Source organism: Pectinophora gossypiella, chromosome 21 (assembly GCF_024362695.1).
Source record: "Pectinophora gossypiella chromosome 21, ilPecGoss1.1, whole genome shotgun sequence".
NCBI lineage: Eukaryota > Metazoa > Arthropoda > Insecta > Lepidoptera > Gelechiidae > Pectinophora > Pectinophora gossypiella.
Window position 1 is genome coordinate 5,321,889 of NC_065424.1, and position 19,694 is coordinate 5,341,582.

The window sequence follows — 19,694 nt, forward strand, 5'->3', positions numbered from 1 at the left end:
TCCTACGGTTCACCGAAATATTATTTTTGTAACTTTTGGAATAATTATATTACATACTTAATTACCTTTTATGAATTGATCACAGTATTTCATGCAAGTAATTAATTTTTCTAGTTGAAGTTTTGAAGTAAATAATTTCTTTATTTTACATACTTTTCAAACCAATACTATGTGTTAACAAGTCAGCTTCGGTTATTCATTCAACTGAGACTTGGAAGGTCACAAGCAAAACAAAATTACTATGGAAGTGGCTCCTGCAAACTGTGACTCTTATGTTTCTTTACTTGAAGCACATTTTGGATTTAAAGTTGATATTTTCACATTGCGTGTTTGTGGTTGGACTGCTCTTGATAAACTGCCTTTTTTTTATTTTTTATTTCCATTATTTAAATGTTTTCCTGAATAGACCACTTGGTTACAAGTGTCAGACGACCAACCAACAAGACGACTTTTCGGTATAATTTTGGGTTGTCAAATTAGAGACTCCATTGAGTCGTCAAATTAAAAATCAATTATTTTTGAGTCATTTTATTTGTAGGCATACAGAAATGTAATAGTTACATAATTAAAATATTCAACGTGTTTCAACACCTAACTAACATCAAAAATGAGTTATTAGACTTGTATATTTAGTTCATTTGAAGGTATACATATTTTTGTTTCGTCATTATTTTATGTCCTAAGCTTCTTCAAAGTCAATGGAATTTATTAAAATTTTACAAGCAAATTGAAAAGATGTTGAAGACGTTTCTAAGCTTACTTAAACAAATCACTTACGATAAGGTTTTTAAATTAACAAATAAATTGTTTTGTTCTCTAAATCTAATCATGTACTATTATTTAAAAGCAATATTGTTTTACTACTCGACAAAGTGAATTTAACGCATTTACACATTTGAATTGTGGTGCTGTTTTTCTTTTGAATACTTGCACATTAATTTAACATTGCTCTACTTATAGTTTTCTTTCATTGAATGTTAATTTTATCGATTAGTTTCTTCACGACTTTTGCTGTAGTTTTTTATGTTGTCTTCATTTTTATTGCTGGTGGGTGATTCTTTTTCCGATTCCGTCCATATTTTTTTTAATTTTCGTTTAAAATTAGATCCAGAACAATGTTTATTGTTATTACTCACCTTAAGGTCAGTTTCTTTTGCTTGAAGTCCTGTAATTAGCAGAAAATTATAACGTTAACTTTATATCTAGTCTGTAATAGTACAACTTTAGATTAAAAAAACGTATAAGTTCAGTAAATTAAAAAAAAATAATTGAGAGCAACCAAAGTTAGGATTAAAGTTATGCTTTTAAAAACACATTCAATATGACAAAAACATATTAGTCATGCATAAATAAAACATGTAAAATTTGGCAGTTATTAATAAAAAAAAAAAATATAGGTAATTTAGAAATAAATGTTAACAGCATGCAATAATGATTGAAATGACATGCGTTAAACAAGCATGGGATTAAAAGCTTTTTTTTTAAGTTAGTGGTTGACAAACCGCCGTCACCGTGGAACAACCTGTCGCATGCACTAAAGTATACCAACTTAATAGCGGACGCTACTTGGGACGGCCGTAGGGCCCCGGCCTGGCGAAGTGTTGCTGGGAACGTTGCACAGGCCCCGAGCGACGAGTGCCGACGTCACGGGCGGAAGGCTTGAACTCCCTAGCAGGTGGGGCCTCCTTGTAGTACGGCTCTTCATCGTAGTAACGGTCGTTGCGCTCGTAGAAGTAGTCCGATTCTGCCGCAGCGCGCGGGGGCGCACGGGATGAGTAGCCCTGGATTTTCATTTTTATGTTATTTTGACTACTTGGGTCTTTTTCTGTGATATCGTATTTTTTTTATATTTTGTATGCTAAATTGTTTAGACAAACACGTCATGGCCCTGTATTATTTATTCCGACTTGTACACCGTGTTGAAAGCAAATAAAGATTCTTATTCTGATTCTCTTGTTCACATGGTTATGTAGCGGGCTCTGTGGCGCATTTTCCTTCAGAGAGCACTTATATTTATGGAGATTTTGAGATTCTGCTAATAAACCTTTATCGCTTAGGTTGATGGGAATTCAAATCCAGGATTGATTTACCAGCTTTACCACCGAAATCGGTTAAATCAATCAAGAACCTAGTGTCCTAGATGTAAAAAATACACAACTGAAACAATTCTTATCCCTCAATTAACCAGTAGTATCGCCACTGAAATACTGTTCCATTGTTGGATCCTCCCAAGTACTTAATGCTATAAGCGGCCAATTTACATTAAGACACGCCAAAAAAAGGGAACGTTAGAGCTAGTAGCCAACTCAACTGCGTTATCAAGCCACCTGAATAAAATCTCTGAAAAAAAAAGTGTGTAATGTGTAAGTGTTACTTACGCTACTCGGCTCAGCAGCGTAGGGATCATCGTAAGAATAAGATGGCTCCATGGCGGTGCGAGCTCGGTCCAGTATGCTGGCCACCTTGGGCTTCGGTGGCATCTGGCGCCCCATAGGCATTGGCGGCGGTGGCATGCGCTGCGGCCTGCCGGGCGGGCCTAGACGTGGCGCTGTAGAGAAACATTATGTTTATAAATACAAAGTTAAAGCAATTGTGACTAAAAGGTCGTAGAAAATAAACGTTAGAACTGTAATTTGCATAGATTTGGATATATTCCATTATTTCCTGTAAAGGTTGCTTCCCACCTCAATAGTGTAAAATAGGATAATCATTTATAGCTAGACAACTAAACTCCTTTTAAGAGGTCAAACTTAAAATATTACACTATGCATGATTGGCTGGAAGAGATCTCTTCTAGAGATAATTCCACCTTTTGTTACATTTTAATTAAAATGTGTAGAATAATAAATATTAAGTAAAATTACTCACGTCTCTCCATAAGATCCCGCATTTGTGTTTGTCGGAGCATGCCGTCTGTATCGGGTATCAGATACTTCTTGACTTCAGCAAGCGCGTGTGCAATCCTGGCATGAGCCTCTGCTGGCGGGGCCATGGCTGATATCTCCACGTGGAGCTCGTCAGACAGATGAGCGTATTTAGGGTCAAGGGAGTTCCTTAGCTCTTCTTCCTTTTGTCTGAAATTTTTAATTCATCAGTATAAGGAAACCAGTAAGATTATTAAAATACTCCCTGAAAAGATACGGTTGATGGTTCGCCATTGAAGATTTAACAGAATGTTTCAGTTGCTGATCATGTTGTGAATAGGATTACTTTATGGGTGGTGGACTGGTAACCCGTTAGCCAGTTACAGTAACCTTGATACCTATGAGGATGGATAGAACCACAAATCAGAAGAGAATACACCACACTTTACCAGGCATATTTTGAGACATCGATACATCAAAGTTCTGAAATGGACACAATAGATTGTATGGTAACCTGTCCCGATAGGTATCAAGGTTTTACTGTAACCGTTTTCTTATTTTAGTGCAATAAAGTATATTTGTATAGACATTGTGGATGTGTGTGTGTCTGAAAGTATATTACATCAATATTAGAGTAGTTAATAAAGTAACATACCTGTCCCTCATGGATCCCCGTCCAAGCACAGCCATCTTACACATGGTCTCTTCTTGCAGACGTTTCATGGTGTTGCCCTTAGGCCCCAGCAGTTGTCCAATAAAGTTAAACTAAAAAATAAATTCATAGGTACTTAAGTTTATTTTAATAATATGAATATAACAACATGTTTTTTGGAAAATACCGTAATACTCTAGACTAGACTCGAAAAAACAAAAAAATATTTTAGTTTGCTAATCTTTATTTGTCGCAAAAACACACAGCAGCATTCACTAACAGAATTAGTAGGTAAAGTGAATACAAAATAATGCAATCTTGTACAAGTAAATACAACCTGCAGCGGAATTTTACGATTTGTATAAAATAATAAAGTTGATAAGAGGTTCTGTTAGGTTCTATAGATACTGTAGTATGTGGTTAAAAAAATAACTCTTACCTTGGGAAATTCCTTTACTGGTACAAGCACTTTGACAGCCACCCTAGCTGGTTTCTCACGGAACACATCCATGTATTTCGAGTCCTTTGCGGGAATTTTTCCCGTGGTTTGTACTTTGGAAACCTCTGAAATTGTATAAATAGTACTATACAATACAAAGATTAAGTTTGTAATGAAATTCCTATCACATAATGTTTTTGATGATTATGAAGTATGTTGTGATTATAGATGGGAAATCTAGCCAGTATTTTGGAAAAACAATCTCAATTAATAAAAATCGGGTAAATTATACATCATTGTATTATGGATGGGCAAATAAATCGGTTTCAATGGGAATATAGGTACCTAATATTCCGGGTAAATTGCCCATCTAAAGTAGTGATAGCAAATAAAGCATGTATTTAATCAATATGTAATTTCTTAAGATAACAGGTTATAAATTAACTCCTATGCGTAGTGAAAATCTTTGATAACACAGGAGAAAACAAAACTTAAATAACAAAAGAAATGTACGTGGTACTTTTACCGGTGTCTAAAAACTATAAATTTACTCGTGCACCGCGCGGGTCAGTAACCCACAAAAAATTACACCATGATTTTGCATGTGTGAAAATATGATGCTTATGAATATAATCACGTTACGTTACGAACAAAGTTTAATTTACCTTGATCAATGAGTTTGCAAGAGATCGGGAATTTAGCATTGTTGAGTTTAATTTTCTCGGCCAAAAGATCTCTCATGTATTCGTCGGCTTTATCGTTCAATTTCGATTCTTCGCCGCCTTGGCCCATTCCCGAATCATTACCCTGGAAGTTCTGGTTAGAGTTCCGTTTGAAGTCACTGCTGTTGTAGCCATTACTTTCATAATTGTCAGCCATTTTCACTAATCCCACAACTATATAAATTACAATAAAAACCTAAAACACCTTTATTCTTAACTCGGTAACAAGCACCTCGCAGCGTCATAAACGTCAGATGTCTGTCACTGTATTCCTAAGCTTGAATTAAAAAAAAATGTCTATGGTACGTACATCCGGTAGAAAATATAACAGTGTTTTCACTTTAAAGAAATAAACAGCTACCATTGATTAATTCTAAATCTTGTTCTAAACGAATGTCTGGAGTTTGGAGTAGATATTCTGACGTTGTTAGTTTAATTTCATATTTTTTGTTGCAGCAGATCATAGAGCAACACGGACCTCCGTGGAGCGGATAAGTGAGATGTAAATAAATAATATATAAATTATATGAAATATTATAAGAACAACAGTGAAATCATCAAAAGATCATCATCAACAGCCTATATACGTCCCACTGCTGGGCACAGGCCTCCCCTCAATCAACCGGAGGGGGTATGGAGCATACTCCACCACGCTGCTCCAATGCGGATTGGTGGAGGTGTTTTTACGGCTAATAGCCGGGACCAACGGCTTAACGTGCCCTCCGAAGCACGGAATCATCTTACTTTTTCGGACAATCAGGTGATTCAAGCCTGAAAAGTCCTTACCAAACAAAGGACAGTCTCACAAAGTGATTTCGACAATGTCCCCATCGGGAATCGAACCCAGACCTCCAGATCGTGAGCCTAACGCTCTAACCACTAGACCACGGAGGCTGTTCCCATCAAAAGATAATGAGATAAATATAACTCCATTTAATATTAAATTATATAACATTAGGTAGTATACATAAAAATATCTATAACAGAGTATTGGTCTTATTATACATGAAAATTGTATTTTATTGTAACGTATCATTATGGCGCCTGGCGCAGCGCAGTGAATTTTTTGGGTTACTTTTGACCAGTATTCTTTGGATTCTTGACTTGCATGTTTTTACGTAGTCCGATTACAATATTGAATTCTTGGTGCGGTGCCATTAAAATATCAACCTTTTTTGTACTCACGCGTACTATCAAGGCTTCGTCAAATACATCCTGAAAAAAGAAATAAGGTGACTATATTATGAAAGTGTTTATTGAGATGGATATCGAAATGTGTTTGGGGCGTTAAGAGAGCTGAAAATTGTCAACTGGGTTACAGTACTTATCTTATTCTGCTTAGTACATCTACATGTGTGTTCTGAAGAAAGACGTGAAATGGTAAAGTCTTCTTCTATCGTGTGGGTTGTGAGGTGGATTACCAACCCCATCAAATCTGGTGTCTGGGTTATTATTGAGCCACCAAAGGCCCCTGACATGGCTCATGTAACGACTTCTTACTTACATTGGTAAATAGTAGCCGGGCCGCGTCGGGGCCAACGGCTTAATGGTATAGTAGGTACCTACGTATTTTTCTTTCGGCTTAGAGTCCATGAGTTAGTGAGCTCAGATTTCCGCATTTAGACTCTATGATGGTATTTTATGTGTGCTAGTGTCCATGGGTATCAATTGAAAGGTTGTAGGTAGTCCTGTGCTTATGACTTCTATATACATAGGTATTTGTCTGTAGACCTATTTTGTAGCTTTGATACTTCGGTGGAAAACTATGTTCTGTCTTGCCACCATAATGAAATGCAAGCGGATGAAGTCGCAAGCAACAGCCATATAAAATAATAATAGTACTTGCCAATTCCTTAATACATGTTCGAACGATACTCCCGAGGTGATTCATTTTTGTTCCAAGTAGCGTCGCTTGAACTAAAGTAGTATTTGTAAATAATGGCATGCCTGAGGGAGAATAACAGAATAGCATTGTGCTTTATTCTACCTCTATATTATTTCGTAAGCTATTTAAATTATGTTAACTATCCTTATAGTTGCCACAAGATATCTGTTTGCAGTAAGTAATACAAAATATGTAATTCTTCTCAAGTATCCAGAAACTAAAATGAACATTGAATATTACTCTTATGTAAGATAAGTACAATATATTCAATGCATTGTGTTTGTTACCGTCACTATTAGCGAATATTAAGGTTTCAACGAAATCATCATCCATGATTCTGTCAACTATCGGATTCGTATCATTTAGCGACGTCATCTGAAAGGCAAATAATTACTATGAATAAGTGTACAGAGGCTATTTATAAGTAGTGATAAAATGTAGATTTGCCTTTGATGGTGCTCACAATTTGGGCGCACAAATGAAGAGAAGAAAAATAAAATATCAAACTCTAGTGGACGCGAAACTCAACCCAGAGCGTTGTCGTTTGGGGGACTAAATAAAATTCTAACCGTTTTCACAAGCCAATCATCGTGTGAATCTTTTATTAAGTTGGTTACAATTTTCATTTTCGTATAACTATTATTAGTATCAAAGAACTGTTTCAGAAACGTTACAAGATAATTATTACTTTAATTTCCTAATGATTATCTCGGTGGTCATGCACCTGTAAGTTTAGCTTATTTTTATTGCGGAAACTGGTTGGTTAAGACACCGACGGTTGTTACGAAACTATTGATTCTTTTTGTTACGTCTACTACAGCGTTTCGGCGCCAAATACCAAGCGTCTGTTTTATAACTTTGAAAATTGGCGCGAAAGGGAAAGGGTTGCCATTGGACAAAAAATGAAAAATGGTAGGATAAACATCGAGACAAAATAGACAGGATATAAAATAATAAAATTAGGAAAATAACGTTTATTTACAAAATGAAAACTGAAAGTAAAACATAAAACTAGAAAATATTTTTCGTTTTATTTTCATACAAGTTGTTCTGCAGTTACGTGTCAGCAGCGACATCTGTAAAAAACATTAGGAAAATTAATTATTAATTGTATTTTTTTGCTATTCACAATAAAATAATGATAATAAAAAAGTAGATACGTACCTGTGGTCAAAACTTACTGTAGTAAGTTATCGGTCAAAGAACGCTCTGAAAAGAAAAAAATGTATTGTAATACGAGTGTAATACGGCCAATAGCCAATATAAGCAACCACAATGTCGGCCGTTTAGAAATTTGCTCCGTGAACAACATTTTAAATTAACACGAAATTTAAATAAAGTACAGCTATTACTCCTGTATTGATGAGCGGGACAAATGTCAAAACGGCCATCATAGCGTTGCGGCAAACGGGTTGCATACCAGGGATTTATTGCATAAAAGAGGCATCCCTCTTTTACGTGCCCGGGTTATTCATGCATTTTAAAATTAACAGTTGTCATTCATCCGTCCTTTTCCTTTTCGGCTGACAAGAAAATGACGAGTATAACTTAAAATAAAATTAGGAGGTGTCTGTAGCAATCGGGGCCAATATGAAGGTAGGTAAGAAAAGCATTGTTGGATCGCTCTCAGATTGTCCAGGTAGAAATATGGCCAGTGATGTCCCGTTCCCGGGAATGTTTCCAAAGTGAGAATGTTCATTTTGTAATAACTCTTTAATAGTAAGGAGCTCGGTGGCGCAGCGGTTAACGCGCTCGGTCTGCGATTGTTGAAGTTAAGCAACTTTCGCAAAGGCCGGTCATAGGATGGGTGACCACAAAAAAAAGTTTTCATCTCGAGCTCCTCCGTGCTTCGGAAGGCACGTTAAGCTGTTGGTCCCGGCTGCATTAGCAGTCGTTAATAACCATCAATCCGCACTGGGCCCGCGTGGTGGTTTAACGCCCGATCTCCCTATCCATCCATAGGGAAGGCCCGTGCCCCAGCAGTGGGGACGTTAATGGGCTGGTGATGATGATGAGTAAGGACACTGGCTGCTTTTCTTTTCAAATTGTTCTTTCTTGTACTCTGGTCTTATCTGCCTAATGGTTACGTAATAAAGCTCTTTTTACATAAGTTTTGTTCCTTTTACTGCCGGGAACGTTCCCGAAGCGGGATTAGCACGTTATTGGATATGACAGTACATTAAAGACTATATTTCAAAGCGACTAGATATTATTTCACCTAGGCATACCTACTTACTACTTACTAAATTTATTCGATCGCATCGCATGTTGGCTTAGGTTACATACCCGAGACTACCGCTCGCTAATGTATTTATGGCAGCTGTGTCTCCAGCAATCACTGAAAAAATATAAAAATACTTAAATATAAGTATTATACATAATTACCTAACTCCACGTAGATACTACGATCTTGACACTCCACTTTCACTTCTTCCACATGATAAGTAGGTATAGTAAATATCTTAATACAATGGAGGAGCTCGGTGGCGCAGCGGTAAACGCGCTCGGTCTGCGAAAGGCCAAAAAACAAAAGTTTTCATCTCGAGCTCCTCCGTGCTTCGGAAGGCACGTTAAGCCGTTGGTCTCGGCTGCATTAGCAGTCGTTAATAACCACCAATCCGCACTGGGCCCGCGTGGTGGTTTATGGCCCGATCTCCCTATCCATCCATAGGGAAGGCCCGTGCCGTGCCCCAGTAGTGGGGACGTTAATGGGCTGGTGATGATGACAATAAATAGATTATTTATCGTCGTGTTTAGGTGAACGCGTTTCTAGACGCGCCGCAGGAGCCGCATGCGCCGAAGTCACCGCATTTTGCAGCAAAATGCAGGTCGTGCGGCTTGTATAGGTGCGCGACGTTGCTTTTATGATACTGTGGCGGACCCAACTAATTGACCAGCTAGTTTCGCCCACATACAATAGATGACGCTTTATTATCTTATTCAGGATGTAGGTGGTTTGATTTTAGAGCCGGAACCGGAAGTCAATATCATTTGCACACTGGCGGCCCAAGACGGTGCGAGCGGCGCCAAAATCAACCAAGACGGAACCACCCTGGCTGTTAGCCTCGTATCTACAGGGGAGTAACTGGATTGGGCACGCCTGCCCTGTGAATTAGACCTCTTAGCCACATAAAACTCATACATAATGGGTGACCGTAAAAGACATTTTCAAAAGATTTCATTAGGTATATTTCGGTGGCCGTAAACTAATCGAAATTGTGTTTTGAGGGGTACCACTGTGAGGATTCGCACCACCTAAATAGGTATTTTACTAGGGCCGCTACTGCAGTTGCGTCACCTCAATGCAAAGAATATCTCAGAATCTTTTGTCTTATGCAATGACCCAGTTAGAACTTAGGCAAGTAACCGACATACGTAAGTTGTAACTGGATATTAACGGCCTCTGCGGTCCAGTGGTCAAGCGTTGGACTCACGATCCGGAGGCCCCGGGTTCGAATCCCGGTGGGAAGATATCACAAAAATCACTTTGTGTTCCCTAGTTTGGTTAGGACATTACAGGCTGATCACCTGATTGTCCGATGATAATATGATGTAAGATGATCCGTGCTTCGGAAGACACGTTAAGCCTTTGGTCTCGGGTCCTATTTACTGATGTAAGTGAGTAATCGTTACATGAGCTATGTCAGGGGCCTTTGGCGGCTCAATCATAACCCCGACACCAGGGTTGATGAGGCTGGTATTCCACCTCACAGCCCACACGATAAGAAGAAGACTGGATATTTGCAATAAGTATACGTACTTGACCCGGCTGCGTTTCCCAAACTGTCCAACGCTCCAGAGACATCTGTCGATGAAACATATTTTAGTAATTTGTTAGCACCCCGGACACTTCATACAAACAACCTTGTTTTACACAGACACTACACATTGACGTTATTCTGTGTGTGTGACGTCTGACACCATACGATTCAAGTTTAAACTATGTTCGAGGGGGGGTGCTGTAAACCTAGCTCAGACGCTGGTGGGGAGCGGAGAGTTGCCGTTCTATAGGTATGTAGTATTATTCCATATTCTATGTCAGTATTAAAACTAACCATCACTAATTTAAAAGCCACACTAATTGTCGGTGTATTATTCTCCATGCTACTTTTTAAGGAAAAATAGGGCAGTGGTTTTCCTCTTGCCTTCCGCCTCGCAGTACTTTGACGCGAAAGGGACGGCGCCCAGAGTAGTCTATTTCAAAGCCGTACTAGGACTCCTGTCCTCCGCCTCTGAATAGTACTGACAGTTACTGCTGCCCTCTGTCAGACAAAACTAATAGGCACTTAAAAAAGACGGGGCATAGAGACAAAGTTCAACCAAGTGATGTCTAAAGCTGCTTTTCCAGCACAATTAAGAACTACTAGAATTGGGTTTCCTAGGTCAAAGATAAATTATGAAATTCTGATTACTACTGTCCAACTAGGATATATACAGGGTGTTAGTGACATCGTAACGAAAACTTTGAGGGATGATTCATGCCATGATTTTGAGTTGATATCAAGTGGATAGTTCCGTCGCAAAAGTATGGAACGGAAAGACATTAATTTTCACTAACACTCTGTATACACATCTATTGGAACATACATATAAGACTGGTAAGACAGGAAATCACGATATTTGATTTGATTGAAAAAATACTTACTGCCTGAAGCCAATTCTCCTACGCCAGCGCCGATGTTTTTAACGAGTCCTGCAAATAAATTAAAAATTCGTTACGTATAAATTTTTTTTTTTTGGTTTTCCCCGAAGGGTAAGGCAAAGGGAACTATGCCGGATGCCCATACAGCCATGTCTGACGTATTTTTTTTCTTGATGATTAATGAAATGATGAAAGGTAATGACGTTGAGCAGACTCCTACTCCGAACCCCAAACGAATTAGCTCAAAAGTCCGCATAAACTTTCGAGTTATGAAGCAGCTTGTTGGCACGAAGCGAAAATAGATAGATACACTTTATTTATTGAATATTCCGATATAATAACACTATCGCGAATGTTTTCCGACTAACTTAATGCGATCATTAACCACAAAACACCACTTCGTATAATTATTTAGATTATTCAATGACGAAAGCAACTGTCCTGTTCCCGTTCCCGCCAAAAAGCTCAAAGTGTAACTATGTTTCTGAATAAAGATATTTTTTTAATTTGAATATAAATATGAAACACATTGACATCCTTATAAACAAATAGACTCACATTCGCTAAGGAGTTTTTCTAAAAAAGTGACCGAACCGCGTCGTAAATATGTATACTTACTTACTTACATAAAGTTATGTAGATAGTATAAGTTCGTACCCTCAAATGAAGTGAAATATCGGATGTACGGTCAAGAGTATTAATATGTATACACTTTGAAACCATGTCACATTAACTTTTTGACAAACTAAACCGTAACGTAACTCTCATTAAATGTCAAATATGATAGTGCGACAGAGTTCTAAAGTGGGTACATGATATTGCTCATGACTGTACAGTATCGTTACATGCCGTCGTTGTGACAAGAAGCACCGATACGAAATTCGACTTAGGGTAAAACGGTAATAAAAATAAAATACGTTTGTGCATACTTACCAACTTTTCCAGCAACAACTTGCCCGGCTGCTTTTCCAACGGTAGCTGAAATAATTTAAATATCATCGTTTCATTATTATTATTTTTTCCTTTTACGTATTGTTAGGGCATCGACCATGAATCCCTTCCAAAAACTCCTTTGGTTCGCGCCAAAAGCCCACCACTCCAAGCCACGAAAAAACTTAAAATAATTTGACTGCCGCCATCGCGCGTTTCTGTACAAGAAACTACAAACGTAAAAAGTCTGTAATGATTCAATTTGTGCTGTTTATTTATTATAAGATTAACTTAATCTGTAAGTGCAGTATCCAGAGCACTTCTGACCTTCCCGGAGCCAAAAGGCAAATCAAACCAAACTTAATTCAATAGTAAACATGTAAGTAAGTACCTTTCCCTCTTGATCGGTGTTTTGTATGGCCAAGTCTAATTTTCAGATTCAAAAAATATCACTAATCTTAGTTATCTAACAAGTCTTTTAGTCAGGGCTTGAAAGCAGGTGAGGTACACGGTTACGATACCGTTATGAAAGTATGGTTCCGATTTCCTATTGTTCTGAAAAATTGGTACCGTAATTTTATACCGGTATGATAACGGTTTCGTGATTGATTTTAGGTATCACGTTGGTCTAGTATTTTTTTATTAACTGGACCTGTTCAAAAAGGTTTAGCTTTTTGAGTGACGTAGCGTGAACGAGTATTAATGTGTGTACACTACCATGTTTCATTAACTTTTTCGAGAAATTAAACTGTAAAGTGTTACTAAATGCCAAATATGTTAATGCGACAGGGTTCTAAACTGACCTACCTACATGATATTGTTCGTGACTGTGGATACCTACTTTATGCTGATTTACGTATATTATAAAGGTCGATGTCTTGGCTATTGTACTTACAAGCAAGTTGATTAGCGGTATGTAGTTTAGCTCCCACGATTTGTCCAGTTGCGTCTGTAAAATTATAATATTTATTTTTATTCTAAGACCATAGAGCCGCCAAAGGCCCTTGACATGGCACATGTAACGAATACGTACTTATATCAATCAGTAAGTAACCGGGACCAACGGTTTAACATGCATTCCTACGCACGGATCATCTTACTATCTTACTTTCAGACAATCGGGTGATCTGCTGCTAACCTAACCAAGCTAGGGATCACAAAGTGATTTTTATGATATGTCCCAACAGGGATTCGAATCCAGGACCTCCGGATTATCAGTTCGACCAATGGACGGATTCACTTTAATTAGGCGAAGACCGGGTAACATGGATAACACCACTATGTAAATAAATATAATAATAAGGTACATGGAACAGGCCAATAAATGAATCAGGCCGGCCGCATTGAAGCAATACATCTAAAAAGCAATATGACACTTAGAAATTCTAACTTCTAATCCAATTTGACTCTTAGAAAGCGCAGAAAGTATGTGTAAGGTAAGCGCAAATGTCAAATAGCAACATCGCTTTATTTTTAGATGAATTGCTTCAAAGTGGCCGTTTTAGCCCAAATCAATATAGTTAGATACTCACTAGCAATTCCACTAGCAGCAATAGCCAACCCAGCGGTATCGCCCGCGACAACTGAAAACAAAAAAAAACTAAAATGACTTTCTTGAGACATATTAAGGACATTTGGGTATATATCTTTTTTATTTTTATTTCTTCTACAAATTAAGTTAAGAGCTCAATCTATTTATAACGTACCACTTCCCAGAGCGCCGGCTACATTATGACCGGCCCCAGTAAAGTCTGTAAAAATAAATATTTTGTTAGAACATAATCGATCGGCCTAATATTGACTGATATGTCACTATGGTAATCAAATTTAGGACATTGGTTGCTGGGGGGTTAAAAGGCCACATTGGAGCAATTAATCTCATTAGGTAATATTGCCATTTGACATCATATATTGCTTTTTTAGATAAATTGTTTCAATTTAGCATTTTTAACATCCCAGCTCAATATTTGAAACGTCCGAAATAGTTACGAACGCTAGGCGGCGCTACTGTCGATCACTGTTTTTTGACGTGATTTATTGTAGATTTGCCGCAGATGGCATTAACTACTTGGCCGGACAAATGGGGAGCGCTGAAGGCTCTCACCCAGTTACTGTCGATCACAGTAGCCAATACTTACTTCCAGATAATACATCGCCGAAAGCTGCACCGACATCAGCAACAGCATCTATAACACATATTATAGCAATAAGGCCGCCTATTTGTACTGTTGCTAAATGTTTGTATGTTTCGATTGTGTGCAATAAAGTATATTTGATTTGATTATGCAATTTTTAACCCTTAACTTAATAATAGAAAATAAATCAATAATAAGTTGGTATTCCACCTCACAACCCACACGATAAGAAGAAGACCCTTAACTTTATGAGGGAGATTAAGCGTTAAGATTAAGATTAAGCGAGGGAGATTAATAAGTAGTTAAGTTTTTTGTAATTATTTATTTTTATTTTGGTGCAATGAAGTATATTTGTATTAGTAATTATTATTATTTTTATTAAGATCGCGACGAGCGGAAATCAGGGGGGTTAAAATGGCCACATCGAAGCAATTCACCTAAGAAAGCAATATTGCAATTTGACATTTGCGCATTTAAAAGTGAGTGCGCAATGCAAACTAATGTATTGCTTCGATGTGGCCATTTTAACCCCCCTGTCGTTCGAGTCCTATATCTCAGCATAAGATGATTAAAAGAACAAGACATAATAATTATTATAAAGTAGGAACGAAAACTTACTTAGTTTTCCACCTGCCACAGCTGCTATGCTGCCTGCTGCCGAACCTGTAATTATTATTCGTAAACAATATAACAAAAGTTGACGACTGTATCCCAAGGGGAAAGTCAGAGGTACATCATTGCAAGATGCAATACCCACACCCCGCCGAGCTTTCTGTCAGACTAACGTGATAGACGGTGAGCCGTATAGTCATCTGTAACTGCATTTACGATTAATTAATAACTCATTAGTGCAAGTTCGGTTCCAGGGTTCGAAGGCGAACTAGCGCTCCACGTTTGAGAAGCCAGTCGGTGAACCTCAGGACCTCAGTGATTATAATTCATTCTCCTGTATAAAAGTGTATTACTGAGTTAGAAGTATGGCCAAAAAGAAATAAAGATTTTGGATTCTAGTACAACCTTACAACCAATCCATCTAGAACAAAGAACTTTTACATCGAGGTGTTGTCCAAATTCTCTTTTCTAAGTCGAACTCAATACAACATAAGTACTACGCAAGTTTTCGTGCTAGACATTGTTTTGAATTGGATATCTTTATTGACACGACGTAATATGCTTAATTTTAAAGCATGTTGGTTAGATTTCTATACCTACGTACGGTCACGAGCATTAATATGTATATGTCGTGGCCAGATCATAGAATTGATCATTTCATGGAAATAGAATATCATTCGTTGGCCACATCATGATGTAGTTTGGCCAGATCAATGAACACAAATCGTTTAACGATATGAGCAACTAAATGCATGATTACTTCATGATATGGCCAAACGTTGGCAATCATATCGTAAAATTAGTAACATTGTCCACCGATAGTGGCGCTGGTGTCGATTATATTTAAAACTTAATTGATATTATAATCGATGAATCAATGTTATTGTTCAATTTTCCATATCGAATAGGTACATAATTTTGAACCCAAGAAATTAATCGTCTATTCGCATTTTTATTACACCACATAGCATGGACACCGCCTACATTAACGATATGGCCAAACGTTGATTGACATATCATTAAACGTTGACGTTTCAACGATATGGTCAACTTAAGTTGGCCATTTCATGAAATGGTCGACCACATCATGAAATGATCAATTTTACGATCTGGCCACGACATATACACTTTGGTACCATGTCACATTAACTTTTTTGACAAATTGAACTGTAAGTCTCACTAAATGCCAAATATGTTAGTGCGACAGAGTCCTAAAGTGGGTAGGTACATTATATTGCTCATGACTGTACCTATACATATAGCTCGCTTTCGCTCTGCGTAAGATTGTAAACAATACACGTGGTTTTCAGAATTTGTGCCTGGTTAATGGCAATAGGCTCGCTCCCTATTACATGGGACTTGAATATAGATTGCGAGGAGTGGGTCTATATACTTGTACATCTCTGCCTACCCCTGTAGAGATACAAGCGTGATGCTATGTATATATATATAATGTATGCAATACTCGTACTGGCTCTGTGTGCGTGCATAGACCTTAGAATAAAATTGTGATAAAAAAGGTACTTAGTTAAAAAAATATATCCATGGTATATATAGGGTGTTAGTGACATCGTAACGAAACTTTGAGGGATGATTCAGACCATGATTTTAAGTTGATATCAAGTAGAAAATAATTAAAAAAGAACTAAAAAAACGCCGGGAAATTCCACTTGATATTAACTCAGAGTCATGGTCTGAATACCCTGTATAAAGGGTGTAGGTATAAGTTCGTGTACTCTAACCAGCTTTTTTGATATTTCTGTCCCTCAATATTCTCGAAACAGTTTTTTCTGACACCCCCGCAGCGGTGGCAGTTCGCCATCGAGCATTGGTCAACTTTTCCGCGTACTCATCCATCGCCTCCTTTTTCATAAAATCGTATACTTTGGCTATTATGTCCCTCGCCTGGAAAGGGGAGGAATAAATTGGAATTAGTTTTTTTTAATTCAAGTTCTTGAGGGGAGGAGACATAAAGAAGAAAAGGGGTTAAAAGGCCGCATAGAGGCAATTTATCTGAAAACTTTATTTGCAATTTGACATTTGCGTATTTAAAAGTAAATGTTGCCAGCCGTACCAAAAAAATCAAATAGCAATAGTGGCTTTTTTAGACCACAAGTTGTCTGTTGACATGTGAGAGTTGGGTTGTCTGTTTAGTTTCTGTTAGGAATATATCTATCTGGACAAACTTCATCATCATCAGCCCATTAATGTACCCACTGCTGGGGCACGGGCGTTCCCTATGGATGGATAGGGAGATCGGGCCTTAAACCATCACGCGGGCCCAGTGCGGATTGATGGTTATTAATGACTGCTAATGTAGCCGGGACCAACGGCTTAACGTGCCTTCCGAAGCACGGAGGAGCTCGAGACGAAAACCTTTTTTTTTGTGGTGACCCATCTTATGACCGGCCTTTGCGAAAGTTGCTTAACTTCAACAATCGCAGACCGAGCGCGTTTACCGCAGCGCCACCGAGCTCCTCCGGGCCAAACTTAATGTTAAGTAATTAACTTTGAATGCTTTAACAATTCCGATTGTCTGCCTGGGCCGTATCTTAAATGTATGAAGATATCATGAAGATTATCCATTGAATACGCCTTTGTCTTCCCATTGTCTTTGGAGTCGATTAGATCTATCTAAAGACATTTGAATTTGGCTTACGAACGTCTGGCTTAACCTTTGTTGTACCTAAGTCTAAGGAGACTGTTTGAAATCCTATGTACTTAAATAATAATATTATTATAACGCCATAGTTACAGAGTTATTATTTAAACTGTGGTTAGGTATATTATAGCATTATTTGACATTGGCATAAAGCAGCACTAAGCCATTACAAAAAAGAAAACATTTTTTAAACGCTCAATGGCCTTATTCCAATAAATTTTACGCGAAGCCAGAAAAAAAAAAATAAGATCAATTTGACAACGCCCACAGATTGTGTACAGCCTAGTGCGAAAGAGTTATTTATTAGAACAATGTACTGTTTAGTTACAGCTACCAAATAAATATTTCAATCATCAATATCTACTGCCAAATCGAGTTCATGTTATGTTCTTATGTTATCCTGAAGGTAGGTAAGTAAAATGAAAGTTTACAGTCTCTTCTTCTGTCGTGTGGGTTGTGAGGTGGAGTACCAACCTCATCAACCCTGGTGTTAGGGTTACTATTGAGCCGCCAAAGGCCCCTGACATGGCTCATGTAACGACTACTTACTTACATCAGTAAGAAGTAACCGGGACCAACGGCTTAACGTGCCTTCCGAAGCACGGATCATCTTACTTTCGGACAATCAGGTGATTAGCCTGTAATGTCCTAACCAAACTAGGGACCACAAAGTATTTTTTGTAATATGTCCCCACAGGGAATCGAATCGGGATCATGAGCCCAACGCTCAATCACTAGACCAGGGAGGTCGACAGTAGGTAAAAATAATATTGTTTGCAATATTTCGCTCGCTTTGCTTCTACAATCCATTAGTTGATTACCACATAAAAAAACAAAACGTACTTACCTACAACTAACTATAAAACGCAACGGTTAAAGCAGGTGGCTTTTTGGCTATTTCTAAAATTTTCCAACTTTCATGTTTTGGTAGCTTTAAAATACAGTGGATGCTTTTAGCATTATCATTTGTCTAGATATCCACAAAAATATAAAGCCTTAAATAATAAAATAATGTTTTTTTTAACAGAACAAAAAATATCTGAAAAGACTAAGTACTTATTAACATTTATTACCACAAGATGCAATTTTAAATAAAGTACCTACCTGCTAATTAACAAAATTTTGCTATGAACATAAACTAAAAGGAGATACCTACCTACATTTTACAACTTTTTTAGTGTTCATAAATTCTTCCTCACGTTGATTAAAGTTTAGAAGCATGCTTTTAATAAATTCAACGCTTGTGGCCAGTTTTGCCCACTCTCCTCAAGATTTAAATATTTACAATGATTAAAAAAATATGAAACTTGTATGAAACTGTTGCTATTATAAATAAAGTAATAACTTACTTGACTGTTCAAAACAACGCGATCCGTTTTACGTAGTCTACTTGGGCATTCGTCTTTTTTCTTTATCACTTTTCGTTTCTTTCGCGCCTTTTTCTGCCCTTCTTTTGTTTCGACGCCATCTTTTTTTGGCGGCATATTCAAGTTTGTCCAAGGAGGTTCTATTTTGATGGTATTATTTAGCTTTGAAAATCGATAAAAAAATTAATACAGTTTCATAACACGTACGTTCGGAACCGTGGTCGGTTCGCAACTGCCGCGTTGTTCCCCTCCCTCTACCCTCTGATACCCCGCGGACACCTGAGGGGAGGGACTTCGTGAATGCGAGAAGGCAAATAATTTACATCGGGAGGACCCACCCATTCTATACAACGCGTACGTGTGTGATGAGACTTCGTGGAATGCGGTGTTGTTGACCCCGATGTCGTGTCGGTAGCGAGTTTTAGTTTTTATTGCGCGCTAGTAGTTGTGGATTTGTATGAATTTAATAAACAAAGCATAATATCACGCCTGTATCCCCGAAGGGGTAGGCAGAGGTGTAGGTATAGTGTACTCTTTGGCAAATATGTTTCAAGTCCCATGTAGATAATGGGGGCCGAGTATATTGCACTTAACCAGGCACAACCCGGAAACCATGTATTCAATGAGGGTCTTTTCAGGCTACGTTCCCCAAAAAATACAGGGCGCCTTCCACCTGTTAATTTCATGGATAACAGGCATAAACAACTTTTATCTTTGTTTTTGGGTATAAGTGATGACCCTTGTTATTACACAAAGGCACAAACACATCTTCCACCAATTATTA

General features: G+C 37.9%; 3 protein-coding genes across 4 annotated transcripts; all 3 read right to left on the reverse strand.

The window, feature by feature from the left end:
- Nucleotides 1-512: 512 nt before the first annotated feature.
- On the reverse strand, nucleotides 513-4,939 carry LOC126376642 (KH domain-containing, RNA-binding, signal transduction-associated protein 2-like). 2 transcript variants are annotated; one of them, XM_050024175.1, is made up of 7 exons: nucleotides 4,621-4,939; nucleotides 3,956-4,080; nucleotides 3,520-3,629; nucleotides 2,869-3,074; nucleotides 2,379-2,548; nucleotides 1,567-1,781; nucleotides 513-1,165 (listed from the first exon to the last, which is right to left on the reverse strand). In XM_050024175.1, the coding sequence occupies exons 1-7, from the start codon at nucleotides 4,832-4,834 to the stop codon at nucleotides 1,144-1,146; spliced, it is 1,062 nt and encodes a 353-aa protein (XP_049880132.1). In that variant the 5' UTR covers nucleotides 4,835-4,939; the 3' UTR covers nucleotides 513-1,143. The 2 variants fall into 2 exon arrangements, with proteins under 2 accessions (XP_049880132.1, XP_049880133.1); XM_050024176.1 differs by having other exon boundaries at nucleotides 1,550-1,781.
- An 809-nt stretch (nucleotides 4,940-5,748) lies between these two features.
- Nucleotides 5,749-6,937, reverse strand: LOC126376828 (uncharacterized). Its single transcript, XM_050024378.1, has 3 exons — nucleotides 6,850-6,937; nucleotides 6,524-6,624; nucleotides 5,749-5,892 (listed from the first exon to the last, which is right to left on the reverse strand). Exons 1-3 carry the CDS (start codon nucleotides 6,935-6,937, stop codon nucleotides 5,749-5,751), a joined length of 333 nt encoding a protein of 110 aa, XP_049880335.1.
- Nucleotides 6,938-7,508: 571 nt separating this feature from the next.
- On the reverse strand, nucleotides 7,509-19,130 carry LOC126376691 (uncharacterized). Its single transcript, XM_050024246.1, has 13 exons — nucleotides 18,893-19,130; nucleotides 16,624-16,786; nucleotides 14,888-14,932; nucleotides 14,273-14,320; nucleotides 13,841-13,885; nucleotides 13,667-13,717; nucleotides 13,030-13,083; nucleotides 12,138-12,182; nucleotides 11,208-11,255; nucleotides 10,323-10,367; nucleotides 8,849-8,900; nucleotides 7,727-7,771; nucleotides 7,509-7,638 (listed from the first exon to the last, which is right to left on the reverse strand). The coding sequence occupies exons 1-12, from the start codon at nucleotides 19,025-19,027 to the stop codon at nucleotides 7,753-7,755; spliced, it is 750 nt and encodes a 249-aa protein (XP_049880203.1). The 5' UTR covers nucleotides 19,028-19,130; the 3' UTR covers nucleotides 7,509-7,638; nucleotides 7,727-7,752.
- Nucleotides 19,131-19,694: the final 564 nt, after the last annotated feature.